Below are 15,060 nucleotides of genomic sequence, written 5' to 3' on the forward strand. Positions count from 1 at the left end.
GAAGGGGTTTGCTAAGAGCAGACAACAGTAATAAATACTGATAATGAACTGCAGGTCAGCTTGGAGATACATGGCTTGAGAGAATTAGGGCCTCTATTTCCCAAACAGATGCAAGGCAGACAGTGCAGACATCCACATCTGTTTCATCACTTGCGTGAACCTATTCTGATGAGCTGAGAGTAACTGAGAGTCCATATCTATTCATTTGTCTGCCTCCCTGCTGACTCCACTAAAGAATGATGCCAATTACTGTCAATTCTGTCGTATGGCCTTAAACGAACTCAACTCACTATGGGTAAACAGCTGCGAGACGGTGCTTTCAGTCAAGGAGGTTTATTTGCTGAATGAACTGTCAAGAGTGATTAGATAGAGCAGAACTATTTTGCTAAAACTTCCTCAGGATAACAACCATGTGTAAAACAGCACACACCAAAGACAAGAAATCTTTAAATGGAAATTACTAAAAAAGTAGGAAAATATGAAGAACAGACCCTTTTGCAAAATGCATCAGAGTGCACTATGCCTTAGCTTATCTGTTTCCCACGAAATCTTGCAGCCATGAGCATTAGAAAACCTTCGCTACACGATAATCAAGCACCAAAAATACCAGTAAGGAACAAGTTCTCCATATCCTGTTAAAAACAATCAAGAGATCCTTTATCTAAGAGGGGACCTACAACAAACTCTCAGTTCTTCTCTTGTATGAGGGTGCAGAGATACCATATATATATCTATACACATAAATGGACTCAGACATGTACACATACATGTGACTAACCTGTTTAATTCTTACCTGAAAAAGTAACAGAAATTCAGCCAGTTTTCAATCCACACCTCACCTTTGCTTATCCAGCCCATACTTCATCAGTTTCTCTATAAGGACCTTATAGGTAGGGAAAGACAAACAAACAACAAAAAAACCCAAACAGAACTTCCAGGTATTTGAAATGTAAATAGATGATAAAAGCATCGAAAAATTTTCAAACTCAGACTGGAAGCCCTCTTTCCTTGTTCTTCAGCTGCTCATTGCTTATAATGCCACAGCCTCAGCAACTAAGTTTCCGGTTAGCTCTCCAGCAAGTGAAGCCTAGACTTCATTATTTCTAAACTGATCTCAGCTAAGGTGCCTTTATACACCGAAGAGGCAAGAGAGAAAACCTAATTTTTAATTAGGTTTTAAGTATGCCTTTGAGCATTTCTACTGTCCACCTGCAGCACACATGCAGTGAGAGAGTAGCCATGCCAGGGGACAGCTCTATTTCTATATCACACACACCTCGGCTGCAATGCATTTTGCATTTCCCATCAGCATCATCAGTTGCCTTGTCTTCCCAGAATAATGACACCTCAAAGAATATAGTCTTGCAAATATCAATAGGAATAAAACCAGTAATAATAATAATCACTGTTGTCTCAGAAAGATTTTTACACACAGAACACATGGGTTAAGCTCATCAATTCTAACTTCCTCTAGGAGAGGGGACATGCCCCTTTCTTTAAAGGAAAAAATCAGAGATTTTCCTATTGTCTTTTTCCTCCATTCAGATTTTCTAGATTAAGTCCTTAACACCCCACTGTATTTATGTATTTGCTTCCCTGTATGTATATGAACTTCAGCAAACTAAGAGATTTCTGAACACAGAAAGCATATCAGAGGCAACTTGAAAAATCCAGATGCGACCCAAAATTTTCTGGCTGAGGTGCCAGAAATACCAAATAATTGCAATCAAGCTGGGCCATCCAAGACCCATAACAGGAAATAAAGAGTCAGGGAAAAGTCAGAGTGTTATCTATAACTCCCCAGGAAAGTCAGCATATTGTGGCCCAGCAAATTTCCAAAGAAAATACCCCACAAACCAAATTATCATCACTCTGCAAAAAATGTAAGGAAGAAAAATTAAGACAGAACTCATGGGTTTCAACACAAAGGCTCAGGCATGTTCTCTTGAGGGCAGGACTACCGACTCCTGAGGGATTTAGTGGTATGGCCAAATAGCCACATGGACATAGAAAAGTATCTATTGCCCACTCATCTTTCCATACTATTTCTTGGACATATCTTCTCCCTACCCCATGGAATGAAAAATCTGTGTTTCCTTGTTATAGTCCCTGGACATACAGCTCCCTTTCATCCTGCTGTTCTCAACCTATGCTCAGAAGAAAAGATGACTCTTCCACAACATAGTGGAAAATAACTGGCGCACTTCAGTTTGCCTCAGCATAAAAAACATGGAATGTGCTCCCAAAGGTGGCTCCAGTGCTCACAAGTCTTGCAGTACCCATGAAGACTTTAACTCAGGAACCTTACAGGTACATATAGGAGGGTAGCCTGGGTTCTTATAGCCAGACATCAACTTCATCATCTACCCCTGGAGTGAAGAGATAGCCATGAAAATGATGTTCGCATCCTTTCTGTATTTCACAGTTCCCTATCCCAGACAGAGTATTGATCCTCCTGCTGATACCAGCCTTCTTCAAGGGGTTTCTCAAGGCACACTCATGACAGTCACTGAAAAGCAAAAAACTGTGTTCCGGGCTGGAAGAAACATGGTTCAGTAAATGTAAAACAGGCCTATGAAAGGAGACACATTTTCATTGGAAGACCTACAAATGAACCAGGGAGTGACACTGGACAATTTAGTTTACCCATCTATACATCAGCTGAGGGTTTCTACTGCAACTAGAAAGTGCTTTGAGGAGCACTTAGAGCTTCATTGAAGTGTTTACATAGTTAACCTAAACTTTGTTCTTAGAGAAAGTGCATCAAAACATGATCTTCAATGTTATTATCAGAAAACAGGGAAATCTTCTGCTTATTCACAGAGCAGGTAGGACTGTCTGGCTTTCTTACCCTCCAGGCATGACTTTTTGCCACAAATGGATCTGCTCCAAAGATGAATGCAATAGTATTTCCCTAGACACCACTGTCACACAGAAGCCTACTTTGGCCTTTGTTTGACCACGAGTGCTAGACAAGGCAACAGTCTCATAGTACTGATCAACTGTTACGATGTAACAGTAAAAAAAAAAATAATCTGAAAGTTGGAGGATAACTTCCTTTGATAATTTTGCATCTCATTATGGTTTTGTATACAACAACTATAATCTGCCCTTCCATTTCTGTAGCTCTTCCCACATTTTTAATATGAAATACAGTTTGTGGCCCAGCAAATTAGAAGAAACTCACTGAGTCAGAGCAGAGCCTCTTTAAATATTTTAGTGGTTCACTAACTGAAAGCTGTGAAGACTCTGTTTCCTAAAAGACTTTGGCTGATATTTCAAATGGAAATCTAATTACCATGATTCATGGGTATTTTCATACTAGGACTTGCAAGGTTTTCAGAACAGAGCGAAGTGTTAGTAACACGTAGCTCATACTTTATCAGAGAACACATCTATTTAAAACAATGTTCAAAGCACACCAAGACAATTACTCAGACTACTAGAGTTGTCTATTATACTGATCTTGAGCCATGTTTGCCAAAAGAAAATAAGTTGCAGGAACACCTATATGGTGTAGAAGAAACACTCTGTTAATCAAGGAGCATTTTTAAGGTGGCAGGCACTACATCACTACATACAATTGAAGGGATCTTTGGCTTGATTATCGTGTGAAGGACTACAAGAATCAGGCTTGAATCTTAGGTTGCCAAGAACCAAAGAGAAGGACAGGGCAAAAGATACTCTTTTAGATAGAAGTAATAAAATATGTTCAAATGATATAAAGGCTACTAAGCAATCAAAGCATTGTATGAAGTTATATGGATAACTATGTTGGCTTTATCTGGCCTTCTGTAGTGTTACTGCTACAAAGTAATATTAAGACAGTAAAAAATGAAAGATTAAGGGAAAACATCTTTTTTTTAAACACATATTTTCTTCAGATATAACAGTAACAGGTTAGACCCCATTTGATAAGTTTAATCAGTCAACTAATTATAGCATTCCCTGTACGGCTCTTGCACACAGTGGCTGGGGATGAAAAATCTCAGAAGGTAATATAATGGGAGAACTACAAAAAAAAGGGAACACAAGACAACTAATTGTAACTGGTTTTGACTTATTTCTTCAATAAGCTTTGAAAGATTTCCGCTTGATAGCATCCTATGTAAGATTATTAGGGCATTTTCAGGCTGATTCTATTAAAATTCTGAACAGTCTGTACCATGTGCAAGGTAAAAAAGTCTTTTTTACTAGTAGAAATGCTTCTGAAATGCCTGTGGTCACCCTTCAGCACAAGTGCAAGCTTATAGTTCCTCACTACAGATCTTGACCCCCTGTATTGGGTTTACATGGCACAGTTTTGGTAGTAGGGGGGCTACAGGGGTGGCTTCTGTGAGAAACTTCTAGAAGCCTCCCCTATGTCCGATAAAGCCAATGCCAGATGGCTCCAAGATGGATATGCTGCTGGCCACCACTGAGACAATCACCAACAGTGGTAGTGCCTCTGTGATAGAGTATTTAAGAAGGGAAAAAACCTGCTCTACAACAGCAGCTAGAAGAGAGGAGTGAGAATACGTGAGAGAAACAACTCTGCAGACACCAAGGTCCATGAAGAAGGAGGGAGAGGAGGTGCTCCAGGCAATTCCCCTGTAGCTCATGGTGAAGACCATGGTGAGGCAGGCTGTCCCCCTGCAGCCCACGGAGGTTAATGGTGCGGCAGATATCCACCTGCAGCCTGTGGAGTACCCTGCGCCAGAGCAGGTGGATGAGCCCAAAGGAGGCTGTGACCCTGTGGGAAGCCCGCACTAGAGCAGGCTCCTGGCAGGACCTGTGGCCCCATGGAAAGAGAAGTCCCCGCTGGAGCAGGTTTGCTGGCAGGACTTGTGACCCCGTGGGGGACTCACACCAGAGCAGTTGGTTCCTGAAGGACTGCACCCCATGGAAGGGACCCATGCTGGAGCAGTTCGTGAAGAGCGGCAGCCTGTGGGAAAGACTCACATTGGAGAAGTTCATGGAGGCCTATCTCCCATGGAAGGACCCTACGCTGGAGCAGGGGAAGAGTGTGAGGAGTCATCCCCCTGAGGAGGAAGGTGTGGCAGAGACAACCCCCATTCCCCGTCCCCCTGTGCTGCTGGGTAGAGAAATCAGGATTGAAGTTAAGCCAAGAAGAAGGGAGGGAGGGGTTGGGGGAAAGCGTTTGTAAGATTTGGGTTTATTTCTCATTACACTTCTCTGATTTGATTGGTAATAAATTGAACTAATTTCCCCCAATCAAGCCTGTTTTGCCCATGGCAGTAATTGCTGAGTGATCCCTCCCTGTCCTTATCTTGACCCATGAGGCTTTCATTGTGTTTTCTCTCCTCTGTCCAGCTGAGGAGGGGAGTGATAGAGCAGCTTTGGAGAGCACCTGGTGTCCAGCCAGGGTCAACCCACCACATCTACATTAGATCTTGACCAAAATTTATACTGAAAATTGACAGTGCTGAAAATACCTTCCCTTTCCTCCAAAAAAAATGAACTGGCAAATGATTGACTCTCCTTTTCATTTTCAAGATAATTATATACGTAGTGCAAGAAGCACGATGACCACAAAGTACTGCCTGTCAGCAGTTTTACTGATACAAAAACTCATGCCATGCATGCACCCTGAAATTCCTAAAAATAAACTTTAGTTTGATTCATTTAAGTCTTTCATTTTTTCAGAAAACTGAAAATATTTCTTGCTGTATTTAGTAAGTGATTTTGCATGTTTGTACTTGTATTTTAGCAAACTTCAACAATATTTGCAAGGTCAGTATCCATCCTGTTTATAACAGAAGCTGATAACATACTATTCAACTTCTTGTTAACGGAGAAGGTAACAGCACAAAGCTAGACTGATTTCCTAATCCTGGGCCCTATCCATCTCCATCAGAGCCAGACACAGCAGCTGTGATTTCATGCGGGAAGCCATACTTCACCCTCCAGGGTTCGACTGAGATGTGCCAGATCCCTGCAGCCTTTCAAATAAACTCTGGGTACATGTGCAAGCTGCAGTGGTGCGACCATAGTCTCTTTGGATAGGCTGTGCAACCAACTCATGCAGTTGCATTATAATTAAAACTAACCCAAGTTGTGTCGAAATGAGCTGAAGGCTCATCTTGAGTGGCTGCTACAGAGATGCACAGCTAGTTTTTCATGTAAACATGCAGCATTTTGAAACATGAAGCTGTGTAATCTTTAGTAAGTGTGGTTTACAATGCTGTGTCAGTGGCAGAGAATCATACAAGTTGCTCCACCCTACTAATGAGTAACAAACCTTGCTACCTGGAGGGAATCAATTTTTCTCTAGGGTTACATGCAAGTTATTTGTTTGACTGAGGTGATTTGGCCTCCATCACCACTCCCAAACACCCTTTTGCCCTCCCACAGTTTTTAAATTTTTGTTCAAATTCTAGGGGTAAATGATCTATTTTCAGTTGTTTTCACGCAAAACAAAGTCCAGCCTATTGTTCCAAGTTGCAGGTGTATTCAGTAAACATGAATTTTTACAAGGGCCGTCCTCCGTCTCTTGTGGCCAGCCTCCACAGCTCAGTGTAAAATGCACTAGAATAGCTTGTTGACTCTTCAAGCACTGAATCACTAACAGCTGTATGGGAAAACATACTTCTGAGAACGTTACTACCCTATGGAGAAGAAGGATGCTTTGAAACTCATCTCTCACACAGTGACTCACTGGTAACAATTTAGGATTTGTTTGTTCTCCTGGTGGAAATAAGGCAGCTGCTGGTGAAGCCCTGCATGAACATAAAGTGCTCTTGGCCATCTTTTTTTGCACAAGACTTGCTTCTGAAGATAACCAAAAAGTACACTAATAACTGTAATTTGGGCATAGTTCAATAAAAATGCTATTGCCCAGAAGCTTAGGACAGAAGTTACACTTGGACAAGCAAAATGTCAGATCTCCTACTGCTATCAGCAAGACAAGGGAGAGGCTGGAACAAGGCTGAATGCAACTCACATGTGGTACTATTAAGCTGCTGCTGACAGACTGAACAAGAAAATAGCAAGAAGAAATGAGTTGCTAATATAAAAGTAGTGTCTAAGTAGTCAAAGTGGAACATATAGGAGAAACGGCACCAGAATTCAAGGAGAAATAAGAAGAACACAAGAGTCTAAGTGTACCAGAAGTATGTGAGAGTCGGCCTTTTTTTTTTTTCTCCCTGGGAGTGACTAGGAAGGACAGCTGTCACTCCAAATGCAATTACTTTGGCCAGGCAATGCAATTATCAGGTCAAGGCAAAATAGACCGTGTGCCAGTTCTAACGGCTTCTCCATCAAATAGCATTTGGTGCAGAGATGCCCAGGCTACAGGTCTGAAACCAATAAGCTCACATGGTAGGGTGGATTTATCAGCAGAAAACCTTGCCAGCAAGCCAGCACTGTGGTATGCCAGACTGGTTCAGTTGCAGCTAGGTGCAAGCTAGTGCAAGTCTCCCTGAATTACCCTCTACTTTGCTCCCAATTACAGTTATCACAGATGTGTGAGACCACTTATCCAATCTTAGGGTTGCATAAAGCTAGCAACGTTACACTTTTTTTCCATATTTTCATACTTTCCTACGTACAGGAAAGCACATAAATAGATGGAAAGAAAACTGAGACTACAGATGAACCAATCTATCTGCCAGCAGGTTTATAACTGAGCACAACACAGCACACATTGGATATGAACTATGCTTGCTGTGCAACAAAATGTAGAATCACCAGTGACTACCTGTTTCATTACACTGCATATTATAACCAAATGATGTGGCATTCAAGATAAGAGAGCTCAAGTCAAAAGAGGTCAGTTTTAAGTCATATGGCACCGCTGTAAATACAAGCTATTTAAATGGTATGCAGGCCGTGTTTAGATTTGAGATTCCTTATGCTGCTGCTCTCATGCCTGACTTATCTGATGGCCTGGGATGGCTCTCCTGTCTCTTGACATTATTTTCCATCTTAAACCGTTTTAAAGTGCAGCTATATGGTAAGTATGTCCCAAAAGACAAACTTCAGTTTCCTGACACTGTTGTCAGTGATGTTGCTTCCTTACCTGCTTACCATAAACTGTTACATTTTGAGTATAACAGAAACAGAGGATGGATGGACTGATGCAGCAGAAAGTAGGGATGTTTTAGGGAGAAAAAAATCAGGCTATTTTTATATTTCTTGTAATTTATTACATCACCCTTCTGAATGAAAACTATTTCTTTTTAAGGATGAGTCTCCTTTGGAACACTGTAGAAAGAGAAAATGTTATTTAAACACTCTGAAACACATGCTATTAAAATACATCCTTAGAGACATGAGATTTGAAGTAAAACACACTTCCAAAATTTTAGAAGGAAAGCAACACACACAAAAATATGCATTTAAAGCTGCCAATGATCATAGGGGAACCAGATGCATAGGGCTGTATCAACTACCAGTTACAGCTTTAGCAATTCAGTGCCACATAGCTCATTATAGAAGATCGACATGGAAAGTTGCTTGACAGCACTCCACAGAAGAGCAAAGGTGATAAGGAGACAATTGTACAAAACTGTGCATTGCCACTGCTACTAAAATAGCTCAAAGTCCAGTCCAATTGGTAGTGCATGGGCATATTTAACAATGATCACTTGCTTTTTGGAGCACGTTGCTAATACAACCAACCTGTCTTCCCTATAGCTTGCACTGGTAATAGACAGATTTCTTACCTAATGCTTAAATTGAGGCAAGCAGATGCAGCACAGCAAACTTCATGACTGCAAATTTGAGCTGACAGCTCAAGTGCACGTTATTTGCGGCTCTATTAAATTGCTCCCTGTTAAAATGAAAGGAGATTGAGAACAAAACATGCCCACAGGCACAGGCACACAGAATGCTGTACAGATATTCTTGGCAAAAATGTAACCATTGTCCAGAGTCACAGAAAAGATGTGCCATAGTTATTTGGTCTAACAAAACTTATCTGTAATTGTGCTATGAGCATGATGTCCTCACGGTCAGGTTATGGCTGGCTCTGTGCTAGACAGGGTTGGGAGGAAATCAAAAAATGCCAAAATCAAACCCTGCAGAATGACTGCAACTGACACAAGGCTATGCTTGCTACTGCTGTTTCAAGTCGGTCTAGTGGCTTTATTACTCTACTCAGTATTACTGCGCATTACATACAGCATCTTCTTGTTTTAAAGTTTTACACTTACAAAGCACGGGTCCTCTGAAGTAAATGCACAATTTGGCTAAACAAAATCTTAAGATTAATTGATAAAATCCTATCATGCAAAGTTTGACAGTATGTATTAGAATTAAGCAGGTCCTTCCCTTGCAACATGTACACTGCTCACATATAAGTACATTCCTGTGGAAACTGGCCACCACTACACACCTGCAAAGGTTTGTGCTCCAATATAACTGGACATGAACTCATGCTAAATATACCTGTGGATGTTAGTGGTAAGCAACATGGTATTTGAGCTCCTCAACTACCTCTAAATACCACAGTAGTGATGAATATAGCTCTGCTTTCTAAATTTTTCATCTGTTAGTTGGGTCAAAGGAGTTTGATCTTTGTCTTATATTCTGTACCTGGACTTTTTGAAATAAATTATCTGTTCAGAGGAACCACGAATGCAAAAATATTTATGGGAGCATGCCTACACCTCTGAAGTTAAAAGGGACCATTGGCACTTCGGTTTATGGTTATGTGTACTAGCAAATCACTTAAAGCTTGCAGATCTTATCCCTAGTCCAGTGATCACGTACAAATTCATCTGTTGCTCACGAGATTTCAGAACCCGGATTACATGATAATGCCCTTTTCCTGACCAACAACATTGCTGTGTTTCTTGTGTAGCTGGTATCCTACAAACACCCACTTCATGAAGCACATCATGTTTGCATGGGATTTCCCAGCTTACACTGAAAACAGAACTGGCACAATTAGGAAACACACTGGCTCAAGCATGATGCTGTATTTACCCAGCCTGGGCCATGACCTCAGCTGGGTGTGCTTCTCAGCCACAGGTAAGCTTGCGACAAATTTATATCCTCAGTTGTTTCCACATTTTATATTTCTCTTTGCACAGTGATCATCTGCTGAAAATCATTATAACTCTAAAATGCAAACACCAAGTTAGCAGATGACTGACTCAAAAAGCTGACAGTTAGAAAGAGCACCTTGATGTTTATCCGTGAAGGTCCTATTCCTGAATTCAGAGTCATCTGAGAGAGCTTGCGGCTTACAGAGGGTTTCAGTGAAGCAGATGTTTATGGGAGCATAGGTCCACTGGACAGATATTGTGGTAAAACACCTGATTTGTTTCTTGTGTAGCTGGTATCCTACAAGCACCCACTTTGTTAGGGCCTGATTTGCCAGTCTTGAATAAAGCAGTAAGGAGTGAAACAGTTATTCATTTTAGCATTGACTATTTTGTTTTGATTTTCCTTTTGCACTTCACTAAAATGGGCCCTACAATGCCAGTCAATTACAGCTATCAAAACTTTAGCTAAAAAAAAAATCAAAATCTTTTCAACTATAAAAATTCTAACATTAAACACAAAAGAGATCTCTTATCCCAGAACTACCAGAATACTCCAGAGAAGCCAGAGACATTTTAAAAAGCAGCTGAACCATGGAAACCTCCTGGTTTAAGTGGGAATGCATAGCTGTAAACAAAACCAAAATTTAGCCTCACACTTCTTTTCTGTGCCTGGGCCTTCAGAAGATATTGGCTTCCTTGGCAACCAGGCAAAAAACTTTCAAGTATGGAGTGGAAATTTCTGGGCAGGATTTTAGTTATATTTACATCATCTTGACAGTTTGGCACAAGACCTCGCTATTGAGAGATTTATAAGATGAAAGAACTTGCACTGCAAGTCAGATAATCCCTGTAAGAGATTTGCTGTATATAACTGTATTTTAAAATAATAAAACAGTTTTGAAGGAGAAGTGGAACAATTCAAAGCTAAGCTGCCACTCCCATCCTGAACTTCCTATGTTGTTCCAGTAAATTACCACACGTACATACACTGACCTGCAAATACCAGGGCCTGGCGCTGCCGAAAGGAACATGCTTTTACTAGATAAAAGAGTAAAAGAGTATCTAAGGAAGGCTGGTTCTGCACACCTGCCTCTCAGATTTCCATTAACTATTTTCAACTAGAGACAGTTATAATCCTACGAATGTACTTCTGAAGAGGCTAATACCTTGTGTGCCAAACGTTTGCACAGAACGACTTACTATGATTAAATTACAGACTACAGAAAAAAGGTTTATAATGGAAATACTGACAGTTCTATGCCTATTAAGAGAGCTATTATACCACATATCCTCCCAGAGTGTAACAGTTCAGTTATAGATCTCTGAAAAACAAGATTTACAATGACAGAAGCTGTGTAGCCACTGGTATGCTTATGGTCACACAGAAAATCAAACTACAACAACCAAAATAGTGTTCTGTGGGTCAAAAAAAGTAGGCTGGTGCTGATCCAAATCTCTGATCAAATTTCTCTGTTTCTTGAAGCATCGTAACATGGGTCTGCACAACATAATGCACACCCATTTCTGCGGGTATAACTCCCAGCATCTTACAGTTCCTTGGAGCTGAACTAACACCACTACCATGTGGCTCCCCATTAATCATAAGGAGGAAGTGCTGCTTCCAAGACAGGCAACTTAAGAGGGCATGATGTTAAAAGGCATAGCTGGGAAAGCTGAGATGGTTGCTAAGTTTCCACTAGTATCTTCAAAAATACTGAAACATCTATGTATATTAAAAAAAAAAAAAAAAAAGAAGAAGAGAAAAAGGAATTATTTTAATCACAACATCCTCACAGCCTTTTCTAAGTTAGCACCCTTCTCAAACCCTAATGATTAATCTAAAAATTAATGATTAAGGTGTCTTACATTGCATATGTGAGAACTGAGTACAAATCAGGAAAAAAAAAAAGAGCTTCATTATCAACTGAGTAATAAGTGGAATGACAAGGCTGGAACAGCCCATTTTGAATGGAACACTGATGAGGGCAATGAAAAGTGTCTATCAGAGGTATCTATCTCTTTGTATCTGTACTCACACCTTCGTTATTCTTGGCACCTGTTTTAGAGCTTAAAAACTTTGAAAACACATAGCCCCTTAGTCGCTTTCACTGTGTGAGCACAACTTTCACTTTATGAATGACATCGTGGCCTAAACATAACCAATACTAAATAAATTCATTACCCAGTTATAACCAAGTTCTATTTATTTTTGTTTAGTTTTTGGTTTGTTTGTAATGATTTTGTCAAAAAATGGGAGCCTACACTAAGAACTTATCAAGTAAGAAGTACAGTTGCACAGAAACAGTGACTGGATTCTCTTTTTCAACGGCAGTCGGTCCTAACACAGCTTAGTGAAAGACTAATGGTTATCTTTTTCTTATTGAACAGCAGGTACCAGAGAAAGGAAGAAAAGTCTTAATTGAAAGTGTTGTAAAGATACTTTTCACAAAGATTGTCTCCTTCCCTGAAAATGCATCCACTTCTAGAGCAGCACCCAAAATACATTTAGAAAAAAACCAACAATGCAGTTTAACAGTAATTTGATGGATGTGTTTCTTCTAGGAAACGGCTAAGTTACCTCCATAAGACTTGATAAAAGACACCTTTTCCCAACAGAAAGTGAAAGAAATTGGAAGGTTTCTGCGGCGTCCTGCAAGAACCTGCGGAGAGACCTGTGCCTGCAGGCGAACGGACGCCTCCCCGCAGCCCCTGCGGATCCGCTGTCAGGGACCGATGCCCAGAGACCGAAACCGCACACGGGAGGGATCCAACGGCGGCTGCTTCCTCGGGAAAGCCCAGCAGCGCCCGGGTGGCAGCGGCACCCCGGGATCCCGCCCCGCCACCGCGCCCGGGGGGCAGCTGCGCCCGGGGCGGGGAGCCGGCAGCGCCGGGGTGGGCAGCGGCAGCGCCCGGGGGCGGGCTATGCGCCCGGGGGCAGCAGCGTCCTTACCTTCCCCGTGCAGGGCCCAGGGCAGATGCGCGTAGTCCCACTCGTAGCCGCAGGCGCTGTCCTCAAAAGCGCAAGACCCAGGGGAGAGCAAGGCCGCCCCGGCGAGCCGCAGAGCTGCAAGGACAAAGCGACCCTGGTCACGGCCCGGCCGGCCCGGGGGCCGCGGGCTGGGGGCCGCCGCCGACCCCGGAGCAGCGCTTACCCCGTGCCCCGGGCGGGCGGGGGGCGTCGCGGCTCGTCCCCCGCCGCCGCTTACCGTGCGCGGCGAGGAGGCAGAGCCGCAGCATCTTCCGCGCCGGGGGAGCCGGGGCTGGCGGCGGCGGGGCGGGCGGGCGCGGCGGCTGGGAGCGCGGGGGCGCGGCCGCGCCGAGCCCGGGGCTGCGGCGGCGGCGGGGCTAAGGGCGGCCCCTCGGCACCCCGGCGGGGCGCAGGGAGGCGAGCGGCGGCCGCGGGAGGGCCGGGGAGGGGCGAGGAAGGCCCGTGGGCACCCCGGGTGGGCGGCCCGTCCCACCCCCGACTCGGTATGGGGCCGGCCCCAGCCGGCCGCCGAGGGACGGGGCGGCTGCGGCTGGAGCGTCCTCGAGGTTGGGGGTGCCGCCGCCTCTCCGGGCAACCTGCTGAAGTGCATCACTCCCCTCACAGCAAAAACGTGCCTCCTTCTGTTTAAGTCGGTTTTTCTCCGTTTCAACTTGTGCCCCCTGCCTTGCTCCTCTCACTGGGTACCACTGGAAGACCCTGGCCCCATCCGACATGCTCCCCCGTCAGGTATTTGTACACATTAATAAGATGCCCACTGACACCACTCTGGAGAGGACAAAGCGGCTCCTACCCCATCAGGGCTCCTGTGCCACCACAACCTGCCCTGCTGTCCCGCTTCGACACAAAACCTGCCATACTGGGAGGCCATGGCAAAGTACCCTCACTCTTTTAGGTGAGAAAGGAGGAGGAACTGCTCGGGTGCTCCAAGAGGTGTAGTTCATAGGATTACAGGCTGACTCAGGAGGGGACCGCAGGAGGTCTCCGCTCCAAGCCCTGCCCGAAGCACAGCCAGCTCTGAGTTCCGATCAGCCTGCTCAGGGCCTTATCCAGCTGGGTCTCGATAATCTCCAAGGCTGGAGACGGCACAACTGGTCCGGGCACCGTCTCCACTGCTGGGCTATCCTGGAGGTGAAAACATTTCTTCCTCACAGCCAGTTTGAATTTCTCCTGTTTCAGCTCGTGCTGCTGCCTCTTGCCCTCCTGCTGTGCATTGCTGTGAACAGCCCAACTGCCTCTTCTCCATCCCTCCTTTGGTGCCAGGGATGCTGATGGGTACCCCCATACCTATCCCTCCACGTGGCTGAATCAGTCCTGGTCCTGCAGCATCTCTTTGCAGGGCAAGGCCTCCAGCCCCACTGTCTTGGTGGCCTCCCCTCACCACAGTGTTGTTACTGTTCTGAATCCAAACTGGTCACACATGGTGGGTTGACCCTGGTTGGATGACAGGTGCCCACCAAAGCTGCTCTATCACTCCTCTCCCCAGCTGGACAGGGCAGAAAAAATATTACAAAAGGCCCATGGGTTGAGATAAGGGCAGGGAGGGATCGCTCAGCAATTATCATCATGGGCAAAACGGACTTGATTTGAGGAAATTAGTTTAAGTTATTACCCATAAAATCAGAGAAGGGTAATGAGAAATAAAACCAAATCTTAAAAACGCCTTCCCCCAACCCCTCCCTCCCTTCTTCTTGGCTTAACTTCAATCCTGATTTCTCTGCCTCCTCCCTCTGAACAGCGCAGGGGGACAGAGAATTGTGTGATGAACTGACTGCAGATATCTCTGCCACACCTTCCTTCTCAGGAAGAGGACTCCTCACGCTCTTCCCCTGCTACAGCCTGAGGTCCCTCCCATGAGAGACGGTCCTCCATGAACTTCTCCAGAGTGAGTCCTTCCCACAGGGTGCCATTCTTCACAAATTACTCCAGCGTGGGTCCCTTCCATGGCGCACAGTCCTTCAGGAACAGACTGCTCTAGTGTGAGTCCCCCACAGGGTCACAAGTCCTGCCAGCAAACCTGCTCCAGTGTGGGCTCCTCTCTCCATGGGGCCACAGGTCCTGCCAGGAGCCTGCTCCAGCATG

The 15,060-nt window shown here is 44.2% G+C and overlaps 1 protein-coding gene across 1 annotated transcript in view; it reads right to left on the minus strand.

Moving 5' to 3' along the window:
- The window catches only part of MAMDC2 (MAM domain containing 2), a 64,235-nt gene extending 51,006 nt beyond the window's left edge, over window positions 1-13,229 (minus strand). Inside the window, exons 1-2 of the mRNA XM_086479819.1 lie at window positions 13,199-13,229; window positions 12,943-13,056 (exon numbers count right to left, since the gene is read on the minus strand). Of these exons, the coding sequence (XP_086335945.1) occupies window positions 12,943-13,056; window positions 13,199-13,229 (145 nt within the window). The remainder of the gene's footprint in view (window positions 1-12,942; window positions 13,057-13,198) is intronic.
- Between the last annotated feature and the right edge of the window lie 1,831 nt (window positions 13,230-15,060).

This window comes from Leptosomus discolor, chromosome Z (assembly GCF_034619465.1).
Source record: "Leptosomus discolor isolate bLepDis1 chromosome Z, bLepDis1.hap2, whole genome shotgun sequence".
Taxonomy (NCBI): Eukaryota; Metazoa; Chordata; class Aves; order Leptosomiformes; family Leptosomidae; genus Leptosomus; species Leptosomus discolor.